Source organism: Ornithorhynchus anatinus, chromosome 5, assembly GCF_004115215.2.
Source record: "Ornithorhynchus anatinus isolate Pmale09 chromosome 5, mOrnAna1.pri.v4, whole genome shotgun sequence".
In the NCBI taxonomy this organism is placed as follows: domain Eukaryota; kingdom Metazoa; phylum Chordata; class Mammalia; order Monotremata; family Ornithorhynchidae; genus Ornithorhynchus; species Ornithorhynchus anatinus.
In genome coordinates, this window is record NC_041732.1 from 68,473,236 (window position 1) to 68,491,698 (window position 18,463).

An 18,463-nucleotide genomic window follows, 5' to 3' on the forward strand; every position below is an offset into this window, starting at 1 on the left:
AAACAAAAAATGAGATTTGTAGGCAGATCATTTGATGGGGATGCAGTGTTTCACGGCCCTCTGTTTGATCCCCATTTTCCTGTCCTGGTGTTGCTTCACTGTTCCTCTTCAGGCTGTAGCTTGGGGTCGGGGGCTCCTGAGCCAAAGTTTCCAGATCAGAGGTTGGGAACTTCCTTCCTGTCTCCTTCTCTTACCCTTCCCTGAGAATCAGGGATCCCAGGGGCCTTTAAAGAAAGCCCAGCCCATTCTCTTTGGGATAGGAACTCCGATTAGAGGAGTTATATCTACTATAACAGTGCATTAAATTATGTTGTTATTGTGTATTAGAAGCAGCATGGTATAGTGGATAGAGCATAGGCCTGGGAGTCAAGGTCATGGGTTCTAATCCCAGCTCTGCCACTTGTCTGCTATGTGACCTTGGGCAAATCACTTCACTTCTCTGATCCTCAGTTACCTCATCTGTAAAATGGGGATTGAGACTGTGAGCCCCATGAGGGACAGGGACTATGTCCAATTCGATTTGCTTGTATCCACCCGAGCACTTAGTACAGTGCCTGGCACATAGTAAGTACTTAACAAATACCATAATTATTATTATTTAATATCAACATATTGTACTCTCCCAAGTACTCAGTACAGTGCTCCGTACACATTAAGTGCTCAATAAATATTATTGATTGGGAGTCTCATGGTCCATAAGCAGGCTCGTCTGGGTAGGTAAGCTGGCCTGGTCCTCAATTTCTTCCCATTTAAAGTGGGGAGGAGGAAGAGGGAATTTCACAGGGCATAGTCACTGAAGCCCCTTTGAGGTCAAAAATACATATGTTTTGCTCCTTGCCAAGAGCCTGAGCCTGAGAGGTGGATGAGAAAGCGAATATAATTCTTGGCTGTTAAGGGAATTCTTGGCCCTTGGAGAAGAGGAGGAGCTGGGACTGGAGAGGGAGGGAGGGAGAAAGCTGGCTCTTGCTCTTTTAATCTCTATTTGAAGGAATCAGTCTCTTAGGGTCCCCTACTGTTCCTTGGGGTTTTAGTGCTTTGATATGAAGGGGAATAAAAGAAGCCATTAGTTACTGTAAATGGTGTCCAGCCTGAAAGCACCTTTGTGGTTATGGATCCTGGGGCTGCTGGAGGATGTATGCAGAAGGGGAGCTCATTAGACTGAGAGGGCAACAGAGGATTAGAAATAGTGGAGTCTTCCAGGGATGGGCCCGCCTGGATCCATGGGACAAGTTGAAAGGAATCTAACCCGAGAAAGAAGGCTGGAAGCCGAGCCCTAAGAGTGGAGTTGAGAGACGCAGCTTGATTTAGTGGATAGAGCACAGGGCTGAGAGTCAGGAAGACCTGGGTTCTAATCCTGACTCCGGCACATATCTGCTCTGGGACCTCAGGCAAGTCACTTAACTTCTTTGGGCCTCAATTACCTCATCTGTAAAATGGGGATTAAGACTGTGAGCCCCATGTGGTTAAGGAACGGTGTCCAACCTGATTATCTTGTATCTACCCTAGCACTTAGAATGGTGCTTGGCACATAGTGAGTGTTTAACAAGTACCATTATTAGTGGAGTTCCAGGGTCTCATCAGTCATTTGATCAATCATATTTATTGAGCGCTTATCCAGTGCAGAGTACTGTACTAAAAATGCTTAGGAGTGTACAATACAACAGAGTTGCTAGACATGTTCCCTGCCCACAACAAGCTTACAATCTAGATGGGGAGACAGAAAATGTAAACAATGTAAATATGTGCTTAAGATCTGTGGGGATGAGGGAGGGGTGAATAATGGGAGCAAACCCACTTGCTTGGGTGACTTAGAAGGGAGTGGGAGAAGAGGAATTGAGGGCTTAGTCAGTCAAGGCCTCTTGGAGAAGATGTGCCTCTAGACTGTGAACTCAGAATGTGTCTGTTGTTTTACTGTACTCTCCCAAGTGCTTAGTACAGTGCTGTGAACACAGTAAGTGCTCACTAAATGTGATCGAATGAATTGAATGAATAAGACTTTGAAGGTGATGGGAGTGATTGTCAGATAAGAGAATCATAGATAAATCGTCATCTCTTTTGTGGTTATGGATGTGGAGTGGCCATTAATCGGTCCAGTACGGACACAACACCTAATGATAATTGTGGTATTTGCTGTGTTTTTTTTCTGTCCAGTATTTTTATTTGAATCACACAGTCTCCTGCCTCCGAGTCCCATTGCTCGGGAATGGCAACTCAGGAGAGAGGAATGCAGGGATTCTGGGGCAGGGTTTGGAGGAGTCAGGTGTGCCCCCAGAGAAATGTCCAAGGTATGGAAAAATGCTCGTTATGAAATCATTACGTTATGTTGCATGCCTGGCGTAACGTGTGTGACGTCACACGAGTCCTGGTATCCAGTATCTGCAGGCGCTGTTGCTGGACACCTAGATGGGGTGCCCAGGTGAGGAATTTCCAATTTCTCAGCCAGGGTTCCTGAAAGAAATAGTGTGAGCCATTTCCCATCCATTTCTATTTTCTAGATCAGCCATGGGAGGAGAAGAGGAAGGGAGAAGACTCTCCCACAGGGCGTGGGGGTCTGGGTTGAGGAATGGGGGCTATGCAAAGAGCAGAAATCAATCAATCAGTGGTATTCATTGAGCACTTACTGTGGGCAGAGCACTTATCATGGACAGAGTTCTGTACTAAGCACTTGGGAGAGTACAAATTAAAAGAATTGGTGGTCCCTACCCACAGTGAGCTTACAGTCCAGAAATGTGTCTTAAATCCTTCTCTCCCTCCTTACCCTCCCCTGTGGACATCATGCAACATCACCCAGGGAGTGGGGCTGAGATGGTTGCCCCCACCCCTGCTGCTGCTCTGGGGTCCTTGCCACTATAAGCTCCTAAATCAATCGTATTTATTGAGCACTGTACTCAGCATTTGGGAGAGTACAGTGTAACAGCATGGGTAGACATGTTCCCTACCCACAAAGTACTTCCAGTCTAGAGGGGGAAACAGATATAAATATAATAATATAAATGTATATGTATAAATTACTATTAATAGAACACCTAATATAAAATAAATATGAATAAAATATCTGTAATATTAATGTCTGTCTCCCTCTCTAGACTGTAAGCGCTTTGGGATCAGGGAACTTGTCTACCAACTCTGTTGTACTCTCCCAAACACTTAGCATAGAGTAAGCACTTGGTAAATACCATTGATTGAGTCTGTCTTGCTGGGAGGGGCTAGCCAGGGCACAATGGGTTTGGCCAAGGGAAAGCCCACCATTCAGACCGGCCCTCCCTCACCTACTCATCTATACCCAGTACTTTACAGCACCTATGTACGTATCTATAAGCAGTGTGGCCCAATAGAGCACGGGCCTGCGAGTCAGGGGACCTGGATTCTAATCCCGGCTCCGCGACTTGTCTGCTATATGACTTTAGGCAAGTCATTTCTCTGTACCTCAGTTATCTCTTCTGTATAATGAGTATCGAGATGGTGAACCCCATGGGGGACAAGCACTGTGTCCAGACCGATTTGCTTATATTCATTCATATATTCATTCATTCAATCATTTATTGAGTGCTTACTGTGTGCAGAGCACTATACTAAGCACTTGAAAGTACAATTCAGCAAGAGAGAGAGACAATCCCTGCCCACAACAGGCTCACGGTCTAGAAGAGGGATGACGGACATCAAAACAAGTAAACAGGCATTAATATAAATAAATAGAATTATAGATATGTACATATATACACAAGTGCTGTGGGGCGGGGAGAAGAGGGAGAGCAAAAGGAACGAGTCGGGGCAATGGGGAGGGGAAGGGGAGCTGAGGAAAAAGGGGGGCTTAGTCTGAGGAGGTCTCCTGGAGAAGGCGAGCCTTCATTAGAGCTTTGAAAGGGGGCAGTGTGATTATTTGGCAAATTTAAGGAAGGAGGGTGTTCCAGGCCAGAGGTAGGACGTGGACCAGGGGTTGACGATGGGACACGCGAGAATGAGGCACAGTGAAGATGATTAGCAGCAGAGGAGTGGAGTGTGTGAGCTGGGATGTAGAAGGAGAGAAGAGAGGTGAGGTAGGAGGGGGCAAGGTAATGGAGAGCTTTGAAGCCAGTAGTGAGGAGTTTTTGCTTGATACGGAGGTTGGTAGCAACCACTGGAGATTTGTGAGGAGGGCGGTGACATGCCCAGAACGCTTCTGTAGAAAATCCGGAGACTGAAGTGGGGAGAGACAGGAGGTTGGGAGATAAGAAAGGATGCTGATGCAGTAATCCAGTTGGGATAGGATGAGCAATTGTACTAACATGGTAGCGGTTTGGATGGAGAGGAAAGGACGGATCTTGGCGATGTTATGAAGGTGAAACCGTCAGGTTTTGGTGACTGATTGGATATGTGGGGTGAAAGAGTGGAGTCAAGGATGACACCAAGGTTGCGGGCTTGTGGGATGGGAAGGATGGTAGTGCCGTCCACAGTGACGGGGAAGTCATGGAGAGGACAGGGTTTGGGAGGGAAGATAAGGAGCTCAGTCTTGGACATGTTTAGTTTTAGTTGCAGGAGGTCATCCTAGTGGAGGTGTCCTGAAGGCAGTAGGAGAATGCAAGCCTATAGGGAGGGAGAGAGAACGGGGGAGGAGATAAAGATTTGGGTATCATCCCCATAGAGATGATAGTTGCAGCCGTGGGAGCGAATTAGTTCACCAAGGGAATGAGTATAGATGGAGAACACAAGGGGACCAAGAACTGACCCTTGAGGAACCCCTACAGTTAGGGGATGGAGGGGGAGGAGGATCCTGTGAAAGGAAACTTAGAATGAGCATCCAGAGAGATAAGAGGAGAACCAGGAGAGGATGGAGTCAGTGAAGCCAAGGTTGGAGAACGTGTTGAGAAGGGGATGGTCGGTGTCAAATCCATCCCAGTGCTTAGTATAGTGCCTGGCATACAGTTAGCTCTTAATAAATACCACTATTATTATATTATAGATTTTTAAAAACATTAATGCCTGACTCCCCTTCTAGACTCTAAGCTCACTGTGGGCTGGGAATGTGTCTACCAACTCTGTTGTACTCTCCCAAGTGCCTAGTACAGGGAGTATAGTAAGTGCTCAGTAAATACCGTTGATGATGATGATGATGATCCAGTAACTGCAGCATGAGGTCTGGGGCTACTCTGGGCTTCTGTTTCCCTTTGATATTAGTAAAATGGAAAGGGAAGAGAAAATATGTTGGGTGATGGGAGGGAATGGCCATCAGAAGGTTGGGGTTAGACTAGACTGTAAGCTCGTTGGGCAGGAAGCATGTCTGCCAACTCTTAAGCATATTTATTGATCGCTTATTGTGTGTAGAGCACTGTACTCTCCCAAGTGCTTAGTACAGTGCTCTACACAAAGTAAGCACTTGATGAATATGATTGATTGGGGAAATAGTTTGGTCCCGGGGCAGGTCCCGGGGCAGGTTGAAATGGATGGAAATTAGTACCTTTTCCACATATATTCATATTACTCTGTGTGGTTTCAGAATCCCAAAGTATGCATAGTGCTCCCTCTGCCTTGCTCCTGCACATAATATTTGGGTTGGGGCTTGAGAGAGGGGTGGAGTTAAATCTTCTCTACCAGAAGCTGTAATTCAGCTATCCCAGGGTGACTCAACTCTTATCCCGAACCTCTCCCTGGAGCAGGAGCTGTCAATTACACTGAGGTGACTAAATCCCTCGGGGGAGGGGGAAACATGTCAGGCACGGTGACCTGGTTTGGCGGAAGTGAGGGGAAGCCTCCGCCTTTATCACCCCAGTTCCTTGGAGCTGGTGCTGCCTAGGCTGGTCCCCGAGCAACCGGACAGGGAAAAAAATAGGTATTCCCGGACCTGTGGCTCGGCCCTTCAGTTGGAAGCTTCTGTTCTAGCAATTGTTCGTCCTGCAGCTGGGGAGAGAGTGACAACTACAGGAGAGATTATCCCGAGTGTCTTTTTTTTCCTCCTTGAGTGAATTTTTTTTGTGTGTGTGTTCCCCCACAGGGCAGTATCTTCAGGATTCCTCTCAGGCCGTGGCCACTCTGCTCACCGTTGCCCGCCCCTTCGTCTGAAGTTCATTTCTAGAAGCAGGTAAGTCAGAAAAGGAAACCGATTCCGCTGGTGGAGGGCAGAACTGGAGGGAAGTCGGGGCTGCCGGCAGGCGAAGCTCCTTTATTTTTCTTACTCGGGTTCATTGTGGCTACAGAGAAAGGAATGGTGCTTTTTTCAAAAGGCTTTTCTATAGGCTCTTAAAGGAATCCACTCAGGTTGTGTGAGTTTTCGGGATTGTGAAGATACTGGGTGTGGTTACCGTGATAATTTCCTGGTGTGGAGAAAATCGAGCCTGAAATTTCAGTCTGAGGAGATCCGTTTCTCGGTGGTTTGTGGTGTCGGGGGGGTGGCAGCGTAAAGGTGCCGATTTTCCAGTATGTAAATGTCTCTGTCAAGTAGTGGTCCAGAATTCCTAATTCCAAACCTTGCAAATAAAGCTAATTAGGGATAATCAACTGAATGGGATTGGGCAGCAGGGTGGGACTCCAGACAGCTTGCCAAAACCAGGGATTGTTCTGGTGACCTGGAGCAGCCGTAGTTAGAAGGACCAGACAAGAAGCCGGGAGTGTCTAGAGTAGGGTAGTATCCAGAGTCCCGCTATGGCAATCACTCCCTCTGGCCCGCTCTATATAGGCTAGATAAGAGTGTATGATTAGATAAGAGCAGGGACCAAAGCAGAAGAGCCAAGTGGAGCTCTACAGGCCAGACATGTCTGGTGGCTCGGCAAGGAAAGCAGCGTGGCTTAGCAGAAACAGCATGGTCCTGGGAGTCAGAGGTCCTGGATTCTAATCCCAACTCCGCCATTTTTCTGCGCTGTGACTTTGGGCAAGTTGCTTCATTTCTCTGTGCCTCGGCTAACTCATCTGTAAAATGGGGAGTGACTTCGAGCCCCGTGTGGGATAGGGACTGGGGCCAACCTGATTAGTTTGTATCTACACCTGTGTTTGGAATGGAGGTGTAATAAATACCATTTGAAAAAAATACATGTGGAGGATATTAGGCTGATTTCTTTTGGGTTCGACACCCTTGAGAGAGTCTCCCCAGGATGCTGCGGAGGGAGTCTGGTGAAGCCTCTGGGCTTTTGGATTCTAGACTGTAAGCTCCTTGTGGGCAGGAAATATGTCTACCAACTCTATTATCTTGTAGTCTGCCATGTGTTTAGTACAGTGCTGTGCATACAGTAAGTGCTCAAATACCACTGATTGGTTGGTGACTGGGACTGAGTTTTCCCAGTTCATTCATTCATTCATTCAAATCATATTTATTGAGCACTTACTGTGTGCAGAGCACTGTACTTAAGGGCTTAGAAAGTACAATTCAGCAATAAAGACAGTCCCTGCCCACACCAGCTTTACAGTCTAAAAGGGAGGAGACAGACATCAGTTGAGTCCCTTGGCTTGGCAGTGCCAGTTACTTTTCAGAGGCTGAGTGTTTTTATGTTTTGGTTTGTTTTTAATGGTATTTGTTAAGCCCTTGCTATATGCCAGAAACCATACTAAGTGCTGAGTGGACTCAAGATAGTCGGGTTGGACGCGGTCCGTGTCCCCCATAGGGCTCACAGCCTTAATCCCTGTTTTACAGATGAGGTAACTGAGGCACAGAGAAGTGATGTAACTTGCCCAAGGTCACACGGCAGATAAATTGCTGAGCTGGGATTAGAACTCAGGTCCTCTGAAACCCAAGACTATGCTCCGCTGCTTTTGGTGTTGACCAATCAACGGGTCAGTCAGGAGTATTTATTGAACACTTATTGTGTGTAGATCACTGTAGTAAGCACCTGGGAGAGTACAATATAACAGAGTCAGAAGACACAGTCCCCGCCCATGAGGACCTCACAGTCTAGAACACCTTCGGCTCAGTGTCTCGGGATAAATCGAAACGTTTGTGTGAGCGAGCTACGATCTGAGCTCTTAGATGCACTTTAATTGTCAGCACTTCTCCCGCCCTACGGGGGGGAATAAGAACGGGCAAGTAAAGTTAATTTGTCGTTTGTAAGCGAGAAGGGTGATTAAATTTTAATATGGGTAATGATTGTGGATAGCCAGTGAGCCCAAATAGGGAAACACTGTTGCTCACTCAGCACACCAGGGGAAGAGATAACACATCAGATTCGAAAAGGGCCATTTTGTACTCCTGTCCTTGGGGTTTATTCCCTTACTCATTTGGCTGTTTCGTGTTTGTATCCTGTATTCAGTCTGCAAGGTTATTAAGGAATCAAGCCATGATTGATGAAATGTGTATATAGGACAGTTGCATGCGTGCACCCACGCCCCTCCACCCACCTCAGTCTAATTATGGCTATCCACACGTCTCTTCCTGGCCCTCCTCTGACCTATCTGGAAGCTCTTGGTCCCGGCCCTGTCTCGCTAGGGCAGACAAGGGCCTAGAAATCAAGAAAGGAGAAATGGGCAATGAATACAGAGCAACTGCTGCTTCCCAGAAGCCTGAATGTTTAGCTACAGGTTCCGTCTTTAGGGGACAAGTGGTAGAAGTAGCAGAGTGTGCTTCTGAATGCTCCAGGTTAGCCTGTCAGGGCAGGGTTGGGCAGGGCAGGGCAGCGCAGCAGCTGCCGGAGAACCCGGCCAGAGATGGCACTGGTAATTAGAACGGTTGAGGCAGCAGCAGCAGCTCCGGGTGAAGGACATGAAGTCCACACCAGTGGAAAAGTGGTGTTCCGTGTGATCCTATCAAAATGGAAAAACACACCTGTTTTTTATTGATATTTGCTAAGCGCGTACTATGTGCCACACACTACTATAAGTACTGGGGTAGACTCAAGATAATTGGATTGGACACAGTCCCACGTGGGGCTCACAGCCTTAATCCCCATTTCACAGATGAGGTCAGTGAGGTACAGAAGTGAAGTGACTTGCAGAAGATCACACAGCAACCAAGCGGTGGAACTGGCATCAGAACCCCAGTCCTTTGGGCTCCCAGGCCCGTGCTCTATCCACTAGGGCAAGCTGCTTCTCACATCCTTTTGGCCAAGGGCATTCCTCTGCCCTTGGCACTGACTTGGCCGCTTGTTTAAACCAGGCTCCGTTTATTTCAGTTGGGCTCTAAATGGGACATGGGGTTCCTGGAACCGTTCACTTTGGGCTCCTCCTAGGAAGCAGCTGTAGATGCCATTGAAGATGGGAGATGAGGGATTGAGACAAGCATGGTAGGATATTTTGGGATTAGGTTTATTTCTGTGCAGAGCGATGCTCCTGCTTTTGCTTCCTGGGAACTGGAGCCTCCTGGGAATACCAGGAGCCATCTGGAGACACTGCTTCTTGTGGGGGAGACTCCATCTAGTGGTAGGTCGCCTATGTTTCCTGGTCTTCAATCCAGGTGGGTTTTTCTGCTTTAAAAAATAGAATATAATAATAATGTTGGTATTTGTTAAGCCCTTACTATGTGCAGAGCACTGTTCTAAGCGCTGGGGTAGATACAGGGTAATCAGGTTGTCCCATGTGAGGCTCACAGTTAATCGCCATTTTACAGATGAGGTAACTGAGGCCCAGAGCAGTAAAGTGACTTGCTCACTGTCACACAGCGGAGAAGTGTCAGAGCTGGGATTCGAACCCATGACCTCTGACTCCCAAGCCCAGCTCTTGCCACTGAGCCATGCCGCTTCTCATGAATGTAAAATATGAGGGTTAGTTTTTGGACCCTTCTACTTTTAAAACTCGTATGTGTCTTTGGGCAGGAGGAAAGACTGAGTGTCAATTTCAAAAATTTCCAATTGATTATGCTTTTTTTTTTTTTTTTTTTTACCTCCGTCCTACTCAACGCAACAACGTGCGTGACAAGAATTTGTTTGGGGATGGTACTCCTTTCTGCTGTTATGTTGAGCCAGATGTCACAAAAGAAATGCTCAACATCACGGCAGTGTTGGTACACCTGGTCATTGGAAAGTAACTTAGTTTGATTTAGGGTGTTAAACTCCACTGCCAGTCCAAAAATGAACCCAGGCAAATCTTGGTTTGGAAGTGAATAATAATAATAATTATGGTATTTAAGCACTTACTATGTGCAGAGCACTCTTCTAAGCACTGTGATAGATACAGGGTAATCAGATTGTCCCACATGGGGCTCACATTTTTTAATCCCCATTTTTACAGATGAGGTAACTGAGGCACAGAGAAGTTAAGTGACTTACCCAAGGTCACACAGCAGACAGGTGGTGGAGCCAGGATTAGAACCCACGACCTCTGACTCCCAAGCCTGGGCTCTTTCCACTAAGCCATGCTGCTTCTCTATGTGGCCCTCACATAAGAGACGGGTAAAATCTGATCCCTACTCAAAAGCAATTCCAGACTCTTTGCGGTCTCAATCAATGGAAAGTATTTTTTGAGCACCTACTGTGTGCAGAGCACTGTACTGTGCTTGGGAGAGAAGAGCATTTGTAGGATATGGGATCCCTGCTCACGAGGAACTTATGGTAAAGTGGGCAGAAGGGAAATCCTCCAGGAAAATAAAATCTTTGACACATCTAGAAGCCCTCTTTTCCTCAACTCCCTTTCCTTGTTGCATCGACTCTAAACTTGGACTTTTACCCTTTAAGCACTTGATATTGGCTCCATCCTTAGCCCTACAGCACTTATGCACATATCTGTAATTTATTTATATTACTGTCTGCCTCCCATTCTAGACTTGACATTCTATGCATTGTGCTCTCCCAAGTGCTTAGTGCAGTGCACGGCACACAGTAAATGCTCAGTAAATAACATTGATCTAGAAATGGCTACTTTTTTCAGCTGTCACATCCCAAAATTCTTGTTGCTTCTGTTGCCCCCAGTGGAGTTATAAGCTACTCATCACACAAATGGGCTAAAGCGATTTTCGTCCACCTTGGCAAGATAGGATGGATTTGTAATTTGCTGCTAATTTTGGCAGTGAAAATTAAAAAAAAATATTTAAAACTGAATTTTCTGAGTGAGTTTGGAGGGGGAAGTGCTTAGCACAGTGTTTAGCACCTAACAAGTGCTTCATAAATATCAATCCACCAGTGATATTTATTGAGCACTTACTGTGTGCAGAACACAATACCAAGCATTTGGGAGAGTACAATACAACAAAGTTAACAAATGCATTCCCTGCCCACAACAAGCTTACAATCGTCATTATCGTTATTATGTTGCCCAAATTTTAGAAATGTTTAAAGGAGTAGAAATTAGGGTTAAAGTAGATAAAACTGTAAAAATCCATCCCTCAGCTTTAGCCAAGATGGTCAGTGTTGTTCTGGGTTTGGAATGGTCATCCTTGGGACACCCTTGCCCAGCACCTGGGCATCCTCGGGTCACTTAGAGAAGCACTGTGGCTTAGTGGATAGAGCATGGGCCTGGGAGTCAGAAGGACCTGGGTTCTAATCCTGGCTCCGCCACATGTCTACCGTGACCTTAGGCAAGTCAGTTAACTTCTCTCGTCCTGTTACCTCATCCGTAAAAATGGGGATTAAGAGTGTGAGTCCCAGGACAGGGACTGTGTCCAACTTGATTCATTTGTATCTACTCCAGCATTTAGAACAGTGCTTTGCACATAGTAAGCGCTTAACGAATACCATAATTATTATTATAATTATTAGCACTTGCTCTTGAGCCTCAGGCTGCAGCCCAGGCCGACCGGGGGGCGACCGGCTGGGGTAGAAGGGATTCGACCCAGGGTCAGAGGGCTCTTGAGAGGCCAGCCTTTTGGAGCTGCTGAGTAGAGTGTGAGCTGCACGGGATACTTTTTCTGCTGGGCTTCCCCGGCTCCTGGCCCCAGAGTGGCATTTCCCACAGGTCACTTCCCCACACACTCTTCTCGCTTAACTTTGGAGTGTCGGCAGGGGAGCCCACCGAAGGACAGTTGCTGCTCTTCTTGATGAGGGCTAAGGGGCTGTGTGTCAGGGAAGTGGGGGGCAACCAGGGCTTTAGGCCCCAGAGATGGTGGTCGGATTCCCCCAGGGAAGTCTGGCCAGGGTGATTGAGACACGGATAATAAAATAAGAAGAAGAAGAAGGAGAAGAAGAAGAAGAACTGTGGTATTTGTTAAGCACTTACTATGTGCCAGGCACAGTATTAAGCTTTGGGGTAGAAAGGAGATAACTGGGTTGGGTGCCGTCTCTGTCCCACATTGGGCTCACAGCCTTAATCCCCATTTTACAGACGAGGGAACTGAGGCCCAGAAAAATGAAGTGATATGCCCAAAATCCACAGCAGACAAGCGGCGGGGCCGGGATTAGAACCCAGGTCTTTCTGACTCCAGTCCTGTGCTCTATCCACTAGGACGCGTTGCTTCTCTAAATGGATCTGGTTTCAGCATAAAGCATAAGCTGTGGAGTCACTCCTTGTCACTCAACACCGATCCACCGGGAACCCTTCTGCCATTGGAGGGGGCCATCCTGAGGGGGGGTGTAGATGCCGACTCCTTTCCCTTCCCCGTCCACCCCCACTGCCTCAGTAGGAGGGGACTGTGAGGAGGAAAGTGGCCCAGGTAGGTCAGACCAGCCCCGAAGAGGTAGCAGGGTGACTGGTGCTCCTGTTTCCTCCTCCCTTGCTGCAGTGCTCTTCTACACTGCCGTCACCCAGTGGGTGGTAATGCCCCACCCCCACCCCACCCCCCAGCTGCTGTGTTATTTCTGACTCACCCGGGAGTCACTGACGTGTGATCTAAACTCCTCCACGCCCTGCCGCTCCTCCAGCTCCCACAGCAAGGGAGAGCGTGGAGCTGCCCCAGCTCCCCGGGAGCCGGTCGACGCACCGGGCGGCCCCTCCGCCTCGTCGCAGCCTGCCGGGAGCTGCCAGGTGGGGTGACGCTGGGCAGGGAGTCAGGAGGGGAGCAGCTTCTCACGGGGGAGGCTAGGCGGTGTCGCTTCTGGGTGCAGTGTGGCCAGGGCCAGGGACGCTGTCTCCTTAGGGATTTTCTGAAGAATCGGCCAGGCCTCTTCCTTGGTCTCCCGGGGCCATTTTGCTGCAGGATGCAGTTTTAGACGGGGAGGGGGGCAAGGAGGAAAGAGAGGAAGAGCAAGTCGGGGCGGGGGGGATTGTTTTGGGGTAAGAGAGAAAGGCATGTGGTGTGTTTGTTTGCAGAAGCCTCCCTTCCCACACTCCCCTTGGGATGGGACTGACAGGTCTCTTATGCCGATGCCCAGACTCGCTGCCTTGACTGGGTTGCTCCACGCGACCTAGATTCTGTTTGGAAAAACTAACCCTTCTGGCCTCTGGATGGAGAACCCTGGCCATTGGGAAGGCTCCTGCGGCAGAGGACGGGGACAGAGGGTCTCTGACTTAAATAGGTGGGTCTCTTGCAGCCAAGGAGTTCCCTGGGCCCGGGGGTGGAAGATGAGGGTGTGGGCCGGAAAGGCAGGGAGAAGAGGACGTGTGCTGCCCCGGAGCCGATCATGTGGGGACCAGAGAGAGCAGACACTCCTGCGGAGAGAGCCGCCTCTCCTCCCCGCCCAGCTCCACCCTCTCCGGGCTCCTGCCCCTGCCACTGCTGCAGGATGGGGCTGTGGGTTGTCCAGAGGCCCCGCCGGCGGTGGCTCTGTGAGAGGCAGGGGCGATCCACGGCAGTGGCAGGCTCTGACACCACCATCACCGCCTCTGGGCCATCAGTAATGAGACTCCTAAGCATCCCGGCCCGGCTGTCAGATGCACAAACACATCCTGGGCCCCGTTGCAATCAGGAGGTGCCGGGGTAGGTGGAAGGAGGGCAGGGAGGATGGGAAGGAGTTGTCTCTGGACCTGGGCACGCATGCCCTTCCCTCTCCATCCCCTTCACTCTCTGACTCTGTTTCTCACTCTGCAGGAGTTTCCCCTCCCCGCCGGAGCCGGGCAGAGGGGTATGAACCGTGAGGGTGTTCCCGGGAAGAGTCCGGAGGAGATGTACATTCAGCAGAAAGTGCGGGTCCTGCTCATGCTGAGGAAGATGGGGTCGAACGTAAGTTCCCTGGGGTCCTTGGCATCACAGCAGGGAGATGCTTTCTGGCTGGTGAGATGCCCGGGGGGCAGGAGCGGGCAGGAGGGAGCCACAGAGGTGCAAGGCCCCCGGCTCTCCCAGGGTGGGTTTCAGGATCAGCCTGGGGGACTCCTTGTATCCGGTTCCCCGGGGAGTCCCCCTCCTCATCCCTACTCAATAGCGCATGGGCCTGGGAGTCAAAAGGACCTGGTTCTAATTTCGGCTCTGCCACTTGTCTGCTGTGTGACCTCGGTCAAGTCACCTCATTTCTCTGGGCCTCGGTTACCTCATCTGTAAAATGGGGATTAAGACTGGGAGCCCCATGTGGGACACGAACTGTGTCCAATCCGATTAGCGTAGCTCAGTGGAAAGAGCCCCGGCTTGGGAGTCAGAGGTCATGGGTTCTAATCCTGACTCTGCCATTTATCAGCTGTGTGACTTTGGGCAAGTCACTTAGCTTCTCTGTGCCTCAGTTACCTCATCTGTAAAATGGGGATTAAGACTATGAGCCCCACGTGGAACAGCCTGATTACCTTGTACCTCCCCCAGCGCTTAGAACAATTCATTCATTCAATAGTATTTATTGAGCGCTTACTATGTGCAGAGCACTGTACTAAGCGCTTGGAATGTACAGTTCGGCAACAGATAGAGACAACAATGCTTGGCACATCGTAAGCGCTTAAATACTATTATCATTATTATTAACTTGTATCTATCCCAGCTCTTAGCAGTGCTTGGCATGTAGTAAGTGCTAAGCAAATACTGTAAAAAAAATGGGCTGAGTCGGGGAGCAGGGGGGATGGGGGAGAGATTGCCCCCTGAACTGGCTTTAGTAGCTGTTGTCTGTGGGACCAGGCTTCAGAGCCAGTGGGCCCAGGGTGCATTGGACTGGGCATGGAAAGCTGAAAATGAGGGGTCCTGGGGGGTCAACAGAACAAGGGACTCTGGTTCAGGGTGGGTTCTGGGCCCTTTAACTCCCTGAGCCATCCACATCTCCCTCCCACGGACACTTGGCTGGACTCCAAGAGAATGAGAGGTAGGGGGCCAAACAGGGCTTCTGGCTGGCAAGTTGTCCTGTCCGAGCTGGGAACCGCCCCTCACCCGGCCGGCTCTCTCCCTTTCAGCTGACGACCAGCGAAGAGGAATTCCTGCGGACGTACGCGGGAGTCGTGAACAGCCAGCTCAGCCAGCTCCCACAGCATTCGATCGACCAGGGTGAGTGGTGGAGGGGGGTGGACGAGGGTGGTGGGGGCAAGAGGCCTGGGCAGGGTGGACCCAGGCCCAAGAGTACCTCCCCGCTGAGTCCACTCCCCTGAGCGGTGGAGGAGAAGACCTGGCCAGCCTTCACTTCAAATCACTTCACTTCTCAGCGTGGCTCAGTGGAAAGAGCTGGGCGTGGGAGTCAGAGGTCAGGGGTTCGAATGCCGGCCCTGCGACTTGTCAGCTGTGTGACTGTGGGCGAGTCCCTTCACTTCTCTATGCCTCAGTTCCCTCATCTGTAAAATGGGGATGAAGACTGTGAGCCTCATGTGGGACAACCTGATGACACTATCTACCTCAGCGCTTAGAACAGTGGTCTGCACATAGTAAGCGCTTAACAAATACCAACATTATTATTATTATTATACTATATTACTCTGGGCCTCAGTTACCTCATCTGTAAAATGGGGATTAAGATTCGGGACCTCAGTACCTGGCCCCAGGATCTCTTTAGGAAGAGAAGCAGTGTGGTCTAGTAGATAGAGCACAGGCCTGAGAGTCAGAAGAAACTGGGTTCTAATTCCGCCTCCACCACATCTGCTGTGTGATCTTGGGCAGGTCACTTCACTTCACTGTGCCTCAGCTACCTCCACTGGAAAGTGGGGATTAAGACTGAGCACCCCATGTAGGATGTGGACTCTGTCCAACCTGATCAGCTTGTAAATTACCCCAGCACTTAGTACAGTGCCTGGCACATAGAAGTGCTTAACAAATAATGTTAAAAAGAAAAAAGGAATCCAGGAACTTCATTCATTCATTCATTTATTCAATCGTATTTATTGAGTGCTTACTGTGTACAGAGCACTGTACTAAGCGCTTAGCACTGTACTAACTTCTTTCAAAGACGCTGGAGGGAGGTCAGTTTTTCTGGGTGATCTCGAGCACATTGGACAGTTGCTAGCATTTGTTGAGTGCCTGCTGTGACATGCAGAGCACTGACATGGTGATGGACCCTCTCATTAGAAAAGCTGTGTGGCCTAGTGGAAGGAGCGCAGGTCTGGGAGTCAGAGGACCTGGATTCTAACCCCAACTCCACCATTTGTCTGCTCTGTGACCTTGGGTAAGTCACTTCACTTTTCTAGGCCTCAGTGGCCTTGTCCATTAAATGGGGATTAAGACTTTGAGCCCCTTGTGGGACATAGACTATGTCCAACCCGATTAGCTTGTATCTACCCCAGCGCTTAGCATGACTCATAGTAAGTGCTTAACAAATACCATAAAAAAAAACCCCAAAACAGTGGCAAAGCCTCTGTCCAGAGGTTTCAGGACCAAGAACCTGTGTGGAAAAATTGATTATAATGTGTATGGTTAGTATGGTGCCATGCACACTTTTTCTTCTTAGCCAGTCAAATTCCCGCTCAAACAAAGAGTGCAGTGAGCAGGTAGGTGGACAGGAGTGCGGCACATTGCAATTTGTGTGCAAGGGATTTTTTTTTTTTTTTTTTGGTCCCTGTGCAGGACCCATTTCCAGCCCAGTGTAGAGCCCATGGTGGGCTGCAGTGTCAGGACCTGGGTGGGTGGTGGCCGGGCTGCCGGGCCCTGTACTGAGCTCTTGGGAGTTGAATAAAAAGACATGGTTGCTGCCCTCGAGGAGTTGAGTTAAATGGGGGAAATTTGCCAGACACAACCTTTCAAAGATGCGTTTAGTTTTCTGCTGAGGACGAGGATGCTATTTTGCCAAACCCTGGGTTAAGGGCATCCCTCTTCATGCCTTGTGGTCCTTGACTGACTCCGCACAATCGCAGACCACGAAGACCGACACCTTGCGTACTAACCCGGGAGTCACAAAGCGTCGTCAGACTTGCATTATGGGCTTGACGCAGTGGAAAGAGGTGGATGGGAGGCAGGAGATTCATGTTCTACTTACTCGCAGCTCTGTCACTGGCCTGCACTGAAATATTGGGGGTAAATCACTTAAGCTTTTGTGGCCTCAGTTTCTTTATCTGTAAATTGGTGATAATGATACCTGCTCACCTTGAGGCCCTTGTGGGACAGGGATTGGGTCCCATCTTATTATCTTATGTGTATCGCAGTGCTTGGATGTAAGCCCGTCAAAGGGCAGGGACTGTCTCTATCTGTTGTCGACTTGTACATTCCAAGCGCTTAGTACAGTGCTCTGCACATAGTAAGCGCTCAATAAATACTATTGAATGAATGAATGTGCTTTATACACACTGTAAGTAATAATTATGATTGATGGAAAGCAGTATGGTCCAAGAGAAAGAACACAGAGGATCTAGGGAATCAGAGGACCTGGGTTCCAATCCCAGCTCCACCGCTTGCCTGCTGAATGACCTTGAGCAAGTCAGGTAACTTCCCTGGGCCTCAGTTTCCTCAACTGAAAAATGGGGATTCACTGTCTGTTCTCCCTCCTACATAAGCTTTGAGCCTCAGGTGGGACAGGAACTGGGTCTGACCCAATTATCATGTATCAACCCCAGCTCTTAGAACCATGCGTGACACATAGTAAGGGCTCAACAAATACCGTTATTATCATCATTATTATTATTGCTATTATTATTATTGTTGACTGTGGTTGGAGGAAGAGGAAGAAGCAATGCTACAACTGCAGAAGGAAGAATCTTACCTACTGGCATGCCCATTCAGCTAAACTGGAAACTGCTCTCCTAAGAGGACCAGCTTGTGGCCTGAGCAGGAGGGGGTGAAGATATTTCTCCAGCCCCAAAGAAGTCTTGGAACAGGGAAAGTTCCCCTTGCCACCCTGGCCGTGTGTGGGCAGTGGCGAGTGCCTTATTTTTCCCACCCAGGGCCTGGGAAGCTTTAGCTACCACCACTGAGCTGGTTTTTCAGCTTTGGGTCACCCGAGGTGACCTGGACTGTTTCTCGTTCAGGTTCCACATCGGTTTTCACCATGCGACTATCACGGGTGCCCGCCGGTTCTCACTGAATCCCGCCGGAGCCCGAGGCAGAGGCTGGAGTCAGAGGAAGGGGATCCCAGCTTCGAGGGCTCACAATGCGCCGGGGAGGGGGCTCAGCCAGGACCGAGGAACCATCCATTTCTGCGTCAGAGCTGGAAGCCGGAAAGGCTGCAGGCGGGGGAAGAGGGTCGAGCAACAGGATGATGGGCCAGGCGAGAATAAACTGCCATCCCACTCCCAAACAAACTGGGGAAATCCCAGGGACTTCCCCAGCCTCTGCCTGCTGCTGCAGGAGCTGTTGCACCTGGTGGTGATCCTGGGGTGATTCATTCAATAGTATTTATTGAGCGCTTACTATGTGCAGAGCACTGTACTAAGCACTTGG

The 18,463-nt window shown here is 49.3% G+C and overlaps 1 protein-coding gene across 4 annotated transcripts in view; it reads left to right on the forward strand.

Moving 5' to 3' along the window:
- The window catches only part of CTNNBIP1 (catenin beta interacting protein 1), a 71,896-nt gene that overhangs the window by 31,673 nt on the left and 21,760 nt on the right, over positions 1–18,463 (forward strand). The window contains exons 2-5 of one of the 4 annotated variants that reach the window (XM_029066800.2): positions 5,969–6,055; positions 12,268–12,475; positions 13,790–13,921; positions 15,064–15,154. In XM_029066800.2, the coding sequence (XP_028922633.1) occupies positions 13,826–13,921; positions 15,064–15,154 (187 nt within the window). In that variant the 5' untranslated portion in view covers positions 5,969–6,055; positions 12,268–12,475; positions 13,790–13,825. Of the gene's footprint in view, positions 1–5,968; positions 6,056–12,267; positions 12,476–12,688; positions 12,787–13,122; positions 13,278–13,789; positions 13,922–15,063; positions 15,155–18,463 lie in introns of those variants that run through there. The other 3 variants (XM_029066799.2, XM_007661938.4, XM_029066801.2) reach the window with 3 other exon arrangements.